The sequence below is a fragment of the Sardina pilchardus genome, chromosome 19 (assembly GCF_963854185.1).
Source record: "Sardina pilchardus chromosome 19, fSarPil1.1, whole genome shotgun sequence".
In the NCBI taxonomy this organism is placed as follows: Eukaryota; Metazoa; Chordata; class Actinopteri; order Clupeiformes; family Clupeidae; genus Sardina; species Sardina pilchardus.
The window spans coordinates 28,461,185-28,476,491 of record NC_085012.1 but is presented as its reverse complement, the minus strand read 5'-3'; the positions used below and the strand labels follow the sequence as shown (position 1 = coordinate 28,476,491).

Here is a 15,307-nt window from a genome sequence, read left to right as displayed (position 1 = left end):
ATAAATGTCACCCATTCAGAATGCTAAAAGCCCCTCATGTTGGATGGGTAATGTGGTCAAATAATCCCTCTATTGGAAATGCTGCTTCAACAGACCCAATTTCACATCAGACATCAAAGAATTCACTCCAAGAACAAGCACAATGGCAAAATGTTTTTAGCGGTTTTATTACTGACAAACAATGAGCGTCACACCAGTATATCCTCCTCTGTCATTATTTCATTTTGTGGGACATTTATGAGTAAACAGCTGTTCCACTATGAATCTTTGTGAAAGGTTATTGCTCCGGAAATTGAAAACAAAAACCCTGTATTTTTTTGTGAGAGGGCAGTCTGTCGGGCTTGTAAGAGTGGATATAAACAGGTCCTCAAGTGAAGCCAAAGATATTGACGTGAAGCTAGCAGCACAGCCAAGCCAGACACGAGAGGTCTGAAGATTTCACTCAGGGTCGCCATGCACTCTAACACAAACCTGAGAAAATTCTAAAGTTGTTCACAAACATCTGACAGGTTGTCCTGTGAATTTTAGACGGTTAGTTGGCAAAGCTAAAAATGCATGTTTTATTACAGTGAGTGAGTAATCAATGTGAATTTGAGGAAAGCTGTTTAGGCACAGTGGTAACCCTTTTCAATTCAAGGGTCCTATTTCATGCCTAAATGTGTAAATCACAGGTCTTCTGTAATCAGCGTAATATTATCAAGACATGGAAGATTTACTTACAAGAATATAGGAAATACCATGTACTTACTATTTTTAATTGTGAAGTACTAGAAGTAGAGATGGTATATTAGGTGATCCTAAGTGCTTTGTTTGGGGTTAAAACCCCAGCATATGAATACAGTGAAATTCTACACCATGACATCTGGGGCTGTGAACTACTCTCTCTCTCTGTCTCTCTCTCTCTCTCTCTCTCTGCTTCATCTTTCCCTCTCAGGTTTTATCAGAAGCATCTCTGCCTTGTGAGTGTGCTGAAGGAGGATCACTGAAGTAGATCTTTTCTATTTCTATAGCATGTCTTTGTCTTCCTCACCCTTTTCTTCTTTTCCCCCTTAAACAACACTCATGCTCTGTCTAATTTTAGATCTCTCTTCCCTTTTATTCTGCCCCCTCTCTCTCTCTCTCTCCCTCCCTCTCTATACGTTGACCTTACTTTTGTTGTGCTCCTTATCTCCTGCACCACCCCATCCTCCTCTCCTCTATTTATTTCCGAGAGCCACTCATAGTTCCATGTTAGCATGGCGTGCAAGTGAAACTGTCAAAATAGGTTAATTAGGCGGCCCTTTGAAATTCATAAGTTTGGACAGCCGTGTGACGGGGGTTGATGGTGAGGGCTCCTGTCGCCCCGACAACGGTCGCTAATGGAGTGGTGGTGGCGGTGATGCCCCTCCTCCGTGGTACATAATGCCTGCCTTTGATCTTAGCCTCCACTACCAGCAGCTCCAGCTGGGCTACTAAGGTAAGAACTCCGTCTTCCTCTGCTGTCTTCATCACCATCACTGCTGGGACTGGGCCTTTTCAACAGGAGCTAAGCTAAAAGGGATTTGTAGTTATACGTTTTATTTAGGTGTGTGTCATTTTGAACTCTGATGTGCGTGTTTGTGTGTGTATCCATTTGGTAAGAACTAAAATGCTGACTTTGCAATATGAAGGGGTGGTGATGTAATTTACATGTTAAATGATGTTTCGTAACCCTTTCTTTTGGTTTGACTATCTTCTAAATTGTAAATTGTATGAATATATGTAGTTGAGAAATTTGATACCATATAGCATATGTTGAAATGTTGATTGAAATGTTCAACATATGTTAGATGGTGTTAAATTTGAACAATATGTTGAGCGATCAATTTTGCCTTGTCTCAAAGGACAATTGGGTTAGCATTTACTTGACAAAAAAAGGAGAAAATCAGATTTTAAAGAGCAGTCCAGACTGTTGAAGCCCTGATTGTTGCAGCATTGGGGAGTCCTGTGATGTGATTTGGGCATGAATAATGAATATTGGAGCTCAGTGGGAGTGGGCCGAGACACTGAGAGAGTGTCATCTGATCTGGCCACAGATCGCCATCAGAGGACATGTCTACTGGCTGTGTGAGGTCACCCCCGGAGACAGCGGAACACAGGCTGCAGGGTCAGGAAGCACACTGTGAGTATGAGAGAGCCCAAGTGGGACAGAGGGACTGAGAGAGAGAGAGAGAGAGAGAGAGAGAGAGAGAGAGAGAGAGAGAGCAGAGAGCACAACATCTATTGATGTGTATATAGGCAATCTCTCCGTGCCCCATCAGAGGGGAGTGGAAACCAGGATGCAAGTTGAGACAGAAGAGTCACATGCAGTACACACATTCAACATACATCACAATTATTCACTAACATCTTGGTCAGACAGCACCACTGATCGACTACCATAACATACCTTTACTGATGGAACACAGACAAAATCCTGACAAAGTTCTTTGAAATTGTTGCCCGTGACTGCACTGACAGGCTGTTATGTTTTTTTTTAACACTTTTGATGGGATTCTTTTCTAGCAGAAAGAAAGAGGTTCTGTTTAAAGAGCCCACTCACAAGCTCAGCCAGTGTTGCCCCGTCTGAGCTGCTGTGTGTGCTGTGTGCTGTGTGTGCTGTGTGCTGTGTGCTGTGTGCTGTGTGCTGTAGATGGTCTGTGTGAGCCGCAGGAGACGCTGAGGATGGAGAGGCAGAAGGAGCGCGGCTCTGGAGAGCTCCACGCCGATGACCAGCACGATGACCAGGAACACAAGAAGCCTCGCAGGAAAGACACACCTGTGCTCAATACCCATCCCCTCATCCCAGGTCAGCACCTTCCCTTCTCTCCTTTTTCATTTGGCTAACACTGTGTTCCACTCTTTAAAGAAGGGTTCTTGGGGTGCTGTATAGAACCATGCAGGCTCCTAAGGGGTTCCTGTGATGGACCCTTCAAAATGGTTTAAAGAACCATTTGGGGGTGCCATACATGAAGCATTTTTGGTATAGCACCTATTTTCTATGAATGTACCTGCCATTTGGATTTACCTCCTACTATAAAAATGTCCTGTGTCTCTCTCTTTCTATGTTTCTGTTCACCCTGTCTCAATGTTGCTCATAGTGCTTAGCACAGGTATACAGTATTTTCTCCATTTTTGTAACCTTTTTGGATATGGAGAGCTTGTAACATTATACACTGCACCATATATACTACTTTTATAACATGCTAAAAGGATAATTATTTATGACTATACAATATATCAATGATAAAGGTTGGTATAAAGCATGGAGAGATATTATAAATATTATAAATGCATTATGAATACTTGCTTTATATTGCATGTTACCCTGTTGTGAAGCATTGCCATCCAATGAATTTGTTTCGGCCAAATTTCTAATCAATTCTATCAACAGCCTTTAGATGATGAAGATATACAGTGCCTATAGAAAGTCATCATACCCTTTTGAAATAGTTACTTTTTTTGTCTTACAGCCTGAAATCAAAACCCATTTAAAAAAAAATCTTTTCCAGTTTTATTAACAAATTTAGCTGTACAACATCAAAATAATGAAAAAAAAGTAAACAGTTCTGAAAATTAATCAAAAAATAAAAACTAGAATAACAGGGTTGGAAAAGTCATCATACCCCTGACTTAATACTTTGTAAAGCTTCCTTTTGCTTTCATTACAGCCATAAATCTGTTTGGATATGTCTCTATTATAGCTTTGCACACCTAGATAGGGGAATATTTGCCCAATTTTCCGTGCAGAAATGTTATAATTTAGTCAAATTCTGTAGGGAATGGCGATGGACTGCTCTCTTCAAGTCAATCCACAGATTTTCTATAGGATTTAAGTCAGGGCTCTGACTTTGCCACTCAAGGATATTCACCATCCTATCCTTAGGCCACTGCTTTGTTCTTTTGGAAGTATATGTTTAGGATTATTGTCGTGTTGGAAGGCGAATGACCTCCCCATCCTCAGCTGTCTAGGAGAGGGACGCAGGTTTTCCTTAAGAATTTGGGTGTACTTGGCAGCATCCACTTTCCCTTCTATCCTGACCAATTGCCCAGTTCCCGCTGAAAAGAAACATCCCCACAACATAATGTTGCCCCCACCATGCTTCACACTAGGTATGGTGTGTTTTGGGTGGTGTACGGTGTTGGTTTTCGCCAAACATTGCGCTTGGAGTTCAGTGCAAAAACACATCTGGAATATTCTGTCACCATGTGGAAAAAGCTTTTATGGTCAGATGAGACTAAGATCGAACTTTTTGGAGACTAAGATTGAAGTTTTTGGACTGAGCTCCAGGCGCTAACCAAACACAGTATACACACCCAAACACACCCAAAACACACCATACCTACTGCGAAGTATGGTGGGGGCAACATTATGTTGTGGGGATGTTTCTCTTCAGTGGGGACTGGGCAATTGGTCAGGATAGGAGGGAAAATGGATGCTGCCAAGTACACCCAAATGATTGAGGAAAACCCGCAGCCCCCATGCTAGACAGCTGAATATGGGCAGGTCATTCGCCTTCCAACACGGCAATGGTCCTAAACATACTGCCAAAAGAACAAAGTAGTGGCTTGAGGATAGGATGGTGAATATCCTTGAGTGGCAAAGTCAGAGCCCTGACTTAAATCCTATAGAAAATCTGTGGATTGACTTGAAGAGAGCAGTCCATCGCCATTCCCTACAGAATTTGACTAAATTTTAACATTTCTGCACGGAAAATTGGGCAAATATTCCCCTATCTAGGTGTGCAAAGCTATAATAGAGACATATCCAAACAGATTGATGGCTGTAATGAAAGCAAAAGGAAGCTTTACAAAGTATTAAGTCAGGGGTATGATGACTTTTCCAACCCTGTTATTCTACTTTTTAATTTTTTATTAATTTTCAGAACTGCTGACTTTTTTTTTCATTATTTTGATGTTGTACAGCTAAATTTGTTAATGAAACTGGAAAAGATTTTTTTTAAAATGGGTTTTGATTTCAGGCTGTAAGACAAAAAAAAGTAACTATTTCAAAAGGGTATGATGACTTTCTATAGGCACTGTATCTTGATTTTGTATGAAAAGCTTGTTTTAAACCTGTTTGCATTAAATTAGCCAACATGTACTGCTCTAGTCTAGTGTAAAGACTTTTTCATTAAGGGTAGTCGTTTTTAACTCTTGTTAAAGTCTTGAAGGCATTGGAGTATCAGTGCAAATGTGCTTGTGGTTTCAGAGGAGAGCTCACTGAGAGTGAGGATGATATGTGTGTTTCCTGTGTTGATGTTACACAGGCGTGAGGCAGATGAAAGGGGAGGCTCGTCTGATTCACCTGGAGGACGAGGAGAAAGACGTGAAGAACTAGCTCCTCTGGCACCAGGCCTCTGACAACAACCATTCACATCACTGCCACGGGTTGTTTGACTATTTAATGTGAATTTTAGTGCCCTTTAAAAAGAAAAAGTAACGTTTGTAATTTCATCATTCATGCCTTTGTTGTTGAACATTTGGAGAAAAAACATTGTGCCTATAACCAGTGAGGTTTGTTTGAAATCTTCATTGAAGTTTCTGACGTGTTCACACATGCAAAAAAGTTTTACTAAAATCATTATATTTATTATTTTGACTGAATATGAACATGACACATTGGCTCAACACACACAAGGTAAATACACTGTGTTCTTTTCACCTACAAGGTTTCGCTTTCTTTATTTGAAACTCTTAATACGAAGAAGTCCTTAATATTTGTAGTAGATGAATTGACTGTTGTCGAGCTAGATAACAGAAGTATCATGTCAAGGTTGTGTTTTAACTGCTGGGTTTCCTCATCTACAGTATCTGCAGTCCTTGTTCTGCAGTTGAGGTGATCCGAGCCCTGATATATTTGTCACAGAGTAAATAAGTCTTGAATTTGAAAGTGCAATCTCATCTCATATTACACGTCCTCACGTAAATCCCCTGAAAATGCTCCACCTCTTTACATTATTACATTGCCATAATATATTTATGTGTTTTATTGAAGTAGTGCAAATATTGATCATGCAGTCGATGTTGTAACTAGGCCTACCACTCCAATTTCTTGGCAAAGTAATTATTGATGTAACTGAAGTTGTTTATGTCTATTTTATAATATTGTTGAGAATTTGACCCTGGTGCCGTACAAATATTATTGCAATTCTACAGTTAGAAGTGTAGGGATTTGCACAAAAAAGACCACGTCCAGGGACAATTTACATACAGTATGCTAATATCAGACTACAATCAGACTTTATTATTAGATTACTGGAACCCAACATGTATCAAGAGTTTTAACTAAAATAGGAAGAAGGTCTATTTGGAATAATCTGAAAATTGAGACGCTATTCAGAATGACCTCAGAGGGCAAGTGGATGATGTCATTTCCTGTGTGGTCACCTGCCCCGGCGCAGAGAGATGCGCTGCAGGCGGAGGGCTTTGCTGCGGGGGTCGGCGGGGTCACTGGCCGCCCTTTGACCCTGGGAGGAGGGCAGGTAGGAGGTGGCACAGTAGCTTGGTCTCTTGTAGTAGCGGATCAGGTCATACCTTCCCGAATCACCTGAAAAAGAGGGTGAGTCTGGGGGTTAAGATGGAGGTGAGTTATCATGACACCATGACAACTATTGCATTTTGCAGTCTTTGTTGTGATGAGTTGAGGATGTATATCTTTACTGACTCAGTATAATGCTTCCAGATACACAGATAAACATAAACATTGCTGATGGTTTGGTCTGTTGTCTGTGGATATTAGTAGTGAACAGAACAGAAATATCGAAATAAGCAAATAAACAGACAGAGTCGTGATCTGAGCCCTTTGAGTTCAGATTTATTGACACAACAGTGCAATAACGTAGCCTTGGAATGAACATGACCACTACAAGTTTCTCGCTTTTTTTTTTTGGTGGTCAAATTCATCTTTCCTCTCAAACAGAATCAAAACAAAACAAACAAACAAACAAACAAACAAACAAACAAAAAACAAAACAAAACAAAATGCAATCATTTCAATCATAACACCCTGTAGCTTATTCACCAAGAAGAGACATTGATGTGGCTTCAACAAATGGCGTTGAGAAACAAAAACTAAGAAAAATGAGAGGAGGACAAAACATAAAATGAAAAATATAAAAATATTTTTAGTGTGTGTGGCAACGTCAGGATGGATTTACAGAACCGTGTAAGAAGGAACGGAACCTACGGGTGACATCACAAGTGCATTTCAGGATCAGGTCAGCTAACAGTGCAGGACAACCAAAGCAGGACTACACATTTGGCTGACATACCGCATGAGTAAAAGAAAACACAACAGCAACACAACTTCTTCCCCATTCCTGGCTTGGTTGCTGGTACTATCTGCACAGTCCTTAAGGGTATCAAACACAATGAAATGTGAATTATAAAATTGTTATTTTTTTTCTGCTTCTTTGCCTCATTCGGCAATTTGAAAACAAGATGCACTTGCACCTACAAGCTCACAGATCTTCAGCTTTTGTTATAAATTCAGCAATGCTTACAGGTCAAGGTTTGGCTATGAATCTGCTCATTATTACAACTGAAGCGCGGACAGACATGCTTACTTTAACACATGACGACAGAGGACCTAAACACTGACTGGACGGTTATGCCAGGCTAAAAAGCACAGGCTATGTATCACGGAGAAGAACAAGAATCTAAGGCAATGCTTAACCCTACCTTCAGTATGGGGGTCTTGTTTTATCATACACACACGCACACACACATACATGCATGCAGACGCACAAACGTGTGCGTACACACACACACACACACACACACACACACACACACACACACACATACACACACACACACACCAGATTTACTATTCTAATCCATGTGAGAGAGCTCAACTATGGTCTGATGGTAATGGGATGTTATCGGGGTATTCTATCCACAGGGGTTCATCTCCAGCCACTTCTGCAGTGCGCCTGTCAGGACTCTCTGTGGTACAACACTGGACTGCACGCTCACATGTGGGCTCATGTATCACCTTCTCCAGTGCTGCTTCTCCTCCTATGCGCACTCCTCCTAACAGTCAATACACGGAAACCACCAGTTCCTCAAATCAATACCACACGGAGAACAGTGTCGACCTTCTCATAAACCCCATGTGCTTCAAAACTGACAACCGTCATGAAACGGATAGTTGACTATATCACCTTAAAAAAAGAACAATTGATAATGCTGTTCATAGATAGTAAACAATAAACATATGTGAAACAACGGACAAAATCAAGTCAATAACATAAACGTTCACTGTCAATATGGCATAAATATGTGCTCTGGAGAGGAGCTCTGAGACAGGAAGTGTTTGAGTCTGGAAGAACGATGATCATGGGCATATTGCCAAACAAATCCTATGGAGATGGCTGAGCACGGTGGGCAGGGACAACACCAGTAGGAGACATGGCGGAGACACAGAAAACCCAACACAGACACAGACCTCATTACTCTAACTTAATACATGTTCAACTTAAAGGGGTAAGAAGCCACAGCTGTTTTTGAAATCACATGAGTCGTTACAGACATTAATGTTTATCTAAAAGCCTGTTCAAAGAGTTTGCAAGCTAAGCCAGACAGACACACATCAGAAGTTTTTCTTTTTTTTTTTTACAGTTTTACAGGACTAAAGCTAAAAAATATTACATCTAATTTAAGGCAACAGTAATTTTGTCTGTCACAGAGAAAAGCAAAAACACAATTACTGTACGTTGTGGCAAAATGCATCTAATGTTTCAACCTCAGTACAGCAGTTAAAGCAAGATTAAACAGGTTCATTTTTATCTTTGGTCAAGGCATCAGGAATTTCCACACAGTGATAGCAGAGGTCATTCTAAATCACCTTGGGATGACCTCACTGGAGAGACACTGAACTCCCATTTGCTGAGAGAATTGGCTGTTTTGTGACATGATAGTAATGTGCTCTTCAAATTGGACCAAAACCAGCCATGAAAGAGTTTGGATATACTCGTTAGATTGTAACTATCTATGAAAAATATGTGCTTAAATTTTACCCCGATTGCGAGAATTTCCCTTTATTGTTAATGCATACATATATCTATAATGCCTTCAGTACTATAACCTCAAAATATATTTCTAAGGCAGTTGAATAAACTCTTTAAATATAAAGACTGGCTGACAAACACATTTAATGGAGATGGTTTGTATGGCTGCCATGGATGAATCATAAACCACTGAATGGTTCTGTGCATCAGTAAATAAAGACCTCATGGCAGTCTCAGCAACAGATGGCTTGTCTGCGTGTTTGTGTCAGGCCAGGGGGGCTGGTATACATGTTTGATTCAGTTTTAAAGGGAAGGAGGGAAGCAGCGTGGTGAAAATAAAAGTAAATAGGATGGCCTATAATGAATGACTGGAGAAAAACAAATCCTCTGAGACATCACAGTTCGCATTTTAAATCAGCCAGACGTTCATGTCAAATAAAACATATTTCTCTGTTAATGTTCAGAATTATGACAACACTTGTACACAGGAAAGTATAAATAATATGTTCATTTTATATACATTAAATACATACGAGGAAAACAACATATCTGATTGTGAGGTGACATCAGGTAACACAATGACTTGAGTGACCATCATGGGCAACATAATGGATAAAAGAGACAGACAGAGAGATTTGAACACTGTCAGCATACAATAGTTTCACTTTTTGAATGGCATCTTACAGGAACTCAATTAATCTGATTTACAATATTCCGAAAAATGTCATCATGTTCTGACAGAATGTGTCATTGGCAAGAAAAAAGATGAGCTATAAAAAGTGAACATAGTGTTTAAACTCGCAAAATATAAAAATATTAACGTGGTTCATGACAAAATATCAATTATTCAAATTTCTTAAATTTGATTTTTAGATCTCTACAAAATATCTATTCTGTTCCGTTTGACACCTGAATTCTATGGAAACTTAAACACAGGACATGTCCCGACATCAAGTTCACGCTGACTCTAGCTATAGATCTTGACATACAGTACAGTATATCCTCCTGTACTACTGACACAAGATACTAGAGTTACACCTACATCAGGCTGCATCAGAAATCAATTGGACGACTTGTGGGAAAAATGCTGACAGTGAACTGGAAACACGTGGCCTGTGCCTCCAAACAGAGATGTAAAAGTCTGGCTTCAGAAAGTGCCTGCCCTGTATGGGTTTCACCTGTGCACTTCAAACATGTGATTTCACTAATCAGGTGATCTACCTAGCTGAAGAACTGTGCTAGTTTGAATCAGCTGATGAAGTGAATGGTTGGAACCAAAATGTGGCAGGACTTTTATTTTCTGAAGCTGGACTTTTAAACCTCTGTGTCCAAATGAACACCATATTACCTGAGCACAGACTACTGAAGTGCGGAGGAACAACAGTCTCCTCTCTCTGTTATCGACAGTACATGTGAAGAAGACAGAGCGCACTGTAATGAATCAGAATCTCAACCAGCGCTAGCCAAACTCAAGAGTCTGCGGTAAAATTCATTCAGTTAAGCACAAAGACTACACGGTGAGACTTGAGGGAGACAAAGACAACAACATTGTGCTATTGATGTAGTAAATGCTGTCAATGAGTTGAGTAATGATATGAAAAACACCAAGTGGTTTGTTTTTATTTGTGCATCAAAGTTGACATTCTTTACTGGATTGTTCTTCCACGTTGACGTTCACATTCACTGCTAAATATGGGGGGGGGGGGCAGCAGGAGCAGCAGCCAGGGACTATGGGGGCCAGGGGCCACTACTGACTGTGGGGCCCCACCCGACACTCTCCCCTCTCTCTCAGTCCCTCAGGAGTCCAGAGGCTGGGGCCGGCACTCGGCCTCAATGTCTCGCCTGAATGTCCTCCTCCTCCTCCTCCTAATAATTCACCTCCTCCTCCTGCTCCTCCACATGATCACTACTGCCAGCTGTAGTTAGGCTGTTTTCGTGGATAAAACACACACACACACACACACTCACACACACGTATGCACACACGCACATGCGCATAGGTGAGGCTGACACAGCAGCGACGGTTGTGAGGGGATCTGGTGCATGGCAACAGTTGTCAGGCAACAAGATTTACGACTCTGCTATCGGTCCTACGGCTCAGCTCCATGGTAACACAGCCCAATGGCGTGGTTTTTTTTTTGCAAAAACAGAATCAAAACAAACAAACCAACGAAAACAACTTTGAAAAGCATACAAACCAAACAAGTTGGCCAACACAGTGGAGCTTTGGCCACAAGCTGTTGCTGCTGTTGCCAGGGTTTCGAGAGGGAGGACTTGCAGAGAGAGAGAGAGAGAGAGAGAGAGAGAGAGAGACAGACAGACGAATAGGACGCGTCGGTGTGAGTGTGCATGCGCGCGCACACGTGTGCGTGGCGTCGTGTATGCAGCAGAGGATTATGGGTACTAGTTTGCATCGCCGGCAGAGGCCGCGGACGCTGATGCGGCCGCCAGAGAAGCGGGTGAGTTGCTCTGTCCGTCCTCGTCCGAATCTGGAAAGGAAAGGAGATATGGCACACTTAGAGGTGAGCTTTTCCTTCTCCTGGGGAGGGAGGGAGGGAGGGCCGCGTGCAAGGGGAGATGGGACAGAAGATGCCAGAGGGACATCAGGGAAAAGGTGAGTGACCAGAGTGGCCTTCTGCATAGGAATACTGTGATGGAGGTGGTGGCATGTGAAGTACAGTACAGTATGTGCTTTTGTGAGGTGCTGCAGAGACATTTTCTCGTGACGTTGCATGCCCTCACATAGTTGTTAAACAAAAATCAAGATCCATATTATGAGGTGAACTAACTCAGCCAGGAGAAGCAGAGTGCTAAAGTAAGATGCAAGGGACGGAGCGGTGGTGTTAGATGGCAGGGGGATCTGTGGGGAGGAGAAGACTGAGAGCTTTGGCAACAGAACAGGACGACTGAGACAAACAGGAGGATGGAGGGAGACCTCCTTCTCTACACAAGCTGGTTAGACCTTCCCCACAATGAGGTATTAGCAAGAAGTGTTAGTGAAGTTAAACATGCCTAACTGGCCATGTAAATGAACTCCAATGAATTAATGCATCTTCAAAATAGCACAAATGGGGAAAACAGCAATGACAGGACACAGTGACCTAACAGCAACATTCTGTAGCCCTTTCCATCTGGTACTACAGTACACGTTTGTCCTGTGTGTGTTTGCAAGTGTGCAAGGATGGTGGGATGTGACGAGTTTGTCATATGTTTGGCCCACATGCTTAAATGTTAGCCCCTTTTTTAGCCAGTTTGCTACCACCTTTTCTTTGATGGGTCAAATCTGTGAATAAACGGAGAGTAAGAGATGGATGGGGAAAGTGACCAGAGAGTAGTTCTTTACCGTCTGAACTTGAGCTCTTTTTCTCACTGCTCTCACTCTCAGGTGAGTCTAGCTGCTTGGACACTTCACCTGGGAGTCAAATGAAACACTGGTCACCGAAGAGAAGCTGCCTGCCCTACTGGTCTACATCAAAACCTAAAGATAACCTGACACTGGCACACAGGCCCTGTAGAAAAGCAACATGACTTGTACCACACAGACGTGCCAGTGGAGGGCACTGTTTCACAATAAAAGGAGGAGGACCTTGAGGCTTGACAACACACCTCTGCACTACACAAGTGTATAAACCTGCATAGATTTCACACAGCCAGAGGTTTGTATGTAAAATAAGATACAGGTTTAACAGAATACAGTATAAATATGAGGAGGTTTGCCCCTGAAAGCAGTGTCAAGTATAAATGTCTAACCTCCATGTAAACTCAGAGACCAAGATTCCACGCTTCAGGCACATTATACAGGAATAGCTGACTATTGGCAAGGTACCCTTAGCATTGATATTACTTAGCTAATATGGCAGTGTAACAGTGCCCAGTGTTAAAGGAAGTAAAATCAAAACGCTCCAGGATTAGTAGTAGTAGTAGTAGTAGTGGTAGTAGTAGTAGTAGTAGTGGTGTAGTGGTAGTAGTGGTAGTAATAAAAGTATAGTATACAGTAGCATTGTAATGATGTAACTATAGAGATAATTATAAATAAGTCATGTGACTGTAACTGTGCAGTTTCCATGCGCTTTCTCCATTTCAGGCCTTCATAAATATACTTGTTTACATGATACATAAGATAAGATACATAAAACACATCAAAATCTCAGCATATACACAACAGACAATTTGTACAGAGCAAGCAATTAGTAGTACTAAAATCACTTCAATTAAAAAGGAAACAGCCACTGACAGCACTTTTAAACCAACCTAACCTATGCAACCACCAAAATAAGGCCACCTATCTATTTTCCTTAAGTAATGCAAAAACACACCTTGAGCATAAACAGCAATGCAAGTTTTCCCACCCTTGTTGGAACTTAATATTGGTTAGCATTGCTGGCTTTGTAAGGATTGCTTTCTCATTTTCATACTCAATCAATAACCACAGGAGCTGCACCATGCTATTGCTAACTGGAGCTGTGGCCATACATATCTTGGGAGGCATTGTGTGCGTACTAGTGCTGAGCACCTACCATTCTGGACCTGCTGACCGCTGCTGTCCGTGCTGCTGTGGGTGGCTGGCTGCTTGGGGCCAGAGGCCTCCTGCGGGTCGGGCTCGGGTTTCGTCCCCTGGGTCCCCCCCGGGTCTTTGTTCCCCTCGGCCTCCTTGGGCTCCTGCTCCACGGGGTCCTTCATCGCCTCGGCGCCCGCCGCCTCCGCCCCCGCCGGCTCCGCTTTCCTCTCCTCCGTCTTCCCTTTCTCTTTGTCCTTCTCCTTTTCTTTCTCCTTCTCCTTTTCTCGCTCTTTCTCTTTCTCCTTCTCCTTCTCTTTCCCTTGTTCTCTCTCCTTCTCCTCTTTGTCCTTGTCGGTGCTCTCTGCCGTGTCCTTGGTGTCCTTGGTGTCCGTGGTGGCCCTCGTGTCCTTGTCCTGTGTGGGCTCGGGGGTCTCCGACTCCTTGCTCTCCTCCTTCTTGCCCTCGGCCTCCTCCAGCTTGGCCTTCTCCTCAGCCTCCCTCTTGGCCTTCTCCTCCAAGTCTGAGTCCAGGCACCGACAAAAGATGATATCAGTTTAAGCTTTGGGATGAGATCATCTCATACCACAAACAAGTGATCTCAAACAGACAAGGGGGCAGTCTAATTGATTGATTAAATGATGAAAGTAATAACAACAGAGTATGCAAGACGACACTCCTAAAGCTATCACACTAACATTGAATAACCTGTTTTTCTTCTCTGTCAAGATCCAAGTCTATCATAACCTATTCCTTTTATCGCTCATCCCAGCTGATACACCTTCAGATCAATCTTCTCACAGACCTGTGTTCTAGCCTGGGTATTCTCATGCTGCCTTGCGCACGATTTCATTCACACTGCTAAGGCAGCCTGGAATTTTTGTTAGGGGACCAATCACAGAACAGGGGGTACAGCAAGACGATGAAAAATGTAAGGTTCATTTATCAAATGTTATTTTGAAGTATTAAAACGCTAGCCTATAAGCTATGCAAATACAGATTTGATAGACATCAGTAGCGCCCAATAAACGGTTCTGTGCATTCCTACACCATACCTCCAATACGAGAAAATTAACGTTTGGTTCCCAGACCACATCTCATTGAGATGTGGTGCTGTTAGCCAGGCTACCTATGCTCCAGAACATTCTCTATTATTTTGACCTTCCCCTGTGGAGCCTATACTGTAGCAGACGGAGAGTTGCTAAATCTTTAAGCAGTGTTTCATCAGCGTCTCGTCCGGCCGGCCGCTGGACGTGAGTCCAAGCCTGCTGAGTGAGCGCGCCCTGTAGCCCACAGCACATTAGGGTGCGAGGAGGCTTAAAGGCCAGCGCAGCTACAGATGGCCGATCTGCTCACACATGGTGTGGACACGGGCAGAACAAACCCTGCTTGTAGAGGAGACAAGGTCAGGAGGAAAGTAGACAAAGTCTGGAGGAAAAGGGGTACGGACCGACATGTGTTGTTTTAGAATCTAAAGCTCTGTTACGAAAACACAATAAGAAGTCAAATGTGATGGAGTCAAACTAAAACATTTCAATATTATGCTGATGTTGTCATGAGGGGTACATCAGAGTAGTAAGCTTAGTGCACACACCACAAATGAGCCACTGTAATGAGTCTGAATCTTATAGTATCACAAATGTTGTTGGCCCCTTTTGGATTTGTGTTTGAATTGTGATTCATGATTCATGATTCATGATTCTTGGTTCGAGATTTGTGATTTGTGATTCATGATTTGTGATCAGTAATGAGTGATTTGTGATTTATGATTAGTGATTCAACTTCACGATGAGTGATTCTT

At 42.3% G+C, this 15,307-nt stretch overlaps 2 protein-coding genes across 5 annotated transcripts in view; one reads left to right on the top strand and one right to left on the bottom strand.

Moving 5' to 3' along the window:
• Positions 1-1,510: 1,510 nt before the first annotated feature.
• Positions 1,511-5,601, top strand: ppp1r17 (protein phosphatase 1 regulatory subunit 17). The gene is made up of 4 exons (XM_062521829.1): positions 1,511-1,564; positions 2,055-2,140; positions 2,651-2,806; positions 5,268-5,601. Exons 2-4 carry the CDS (start codon positions 2,071-2,073, stop codon positions 5,336-5,338), a joined length of 297 nt encoding a protein of 98 aa, XP_062377813.1. The 5' UTR covers positions 1,511-1,564; positions 2,055-2,070; the 3' UTR covers positions 5,339-5,601.
• A 654-nt stretch (positions 5,602-6,255) lies between these two features.
• The window catches only part of pde1ca (phosphodiesterase 1C, calmodulin-dependent a), a 65,382-nt gene continuing 56,330 nt past the window's right edge, over positions 6,256-15,307 (bottom strand). For 2 of the 4 annotated variants that reach the window (XM_062520915.1, XM_062520917.1), the window contains exons 15-16: positions 13,529-14,029; positions 6,256-6,547 (exon numbers count right to left, since the gene is read on the bottom strand). In XM_062520915.1, coding sequence (XP_062376899.1) covers positions 6,384-6,547; positions 13,529-14,029 — 665 coding nt within the window. In that variant the 3' untranslated portion in view covers positions 6,256-6,383. Of the gene's footprint in view, positions 6,548-11,172; positions 11,501-12,354; positions 12,424-13,528; positions 14,030-15,307 lie in introns of those variants that run through there. The other 2 variants (XM_062520918.1, XM_062520919.1) reach the window with 2 other exon arrangements.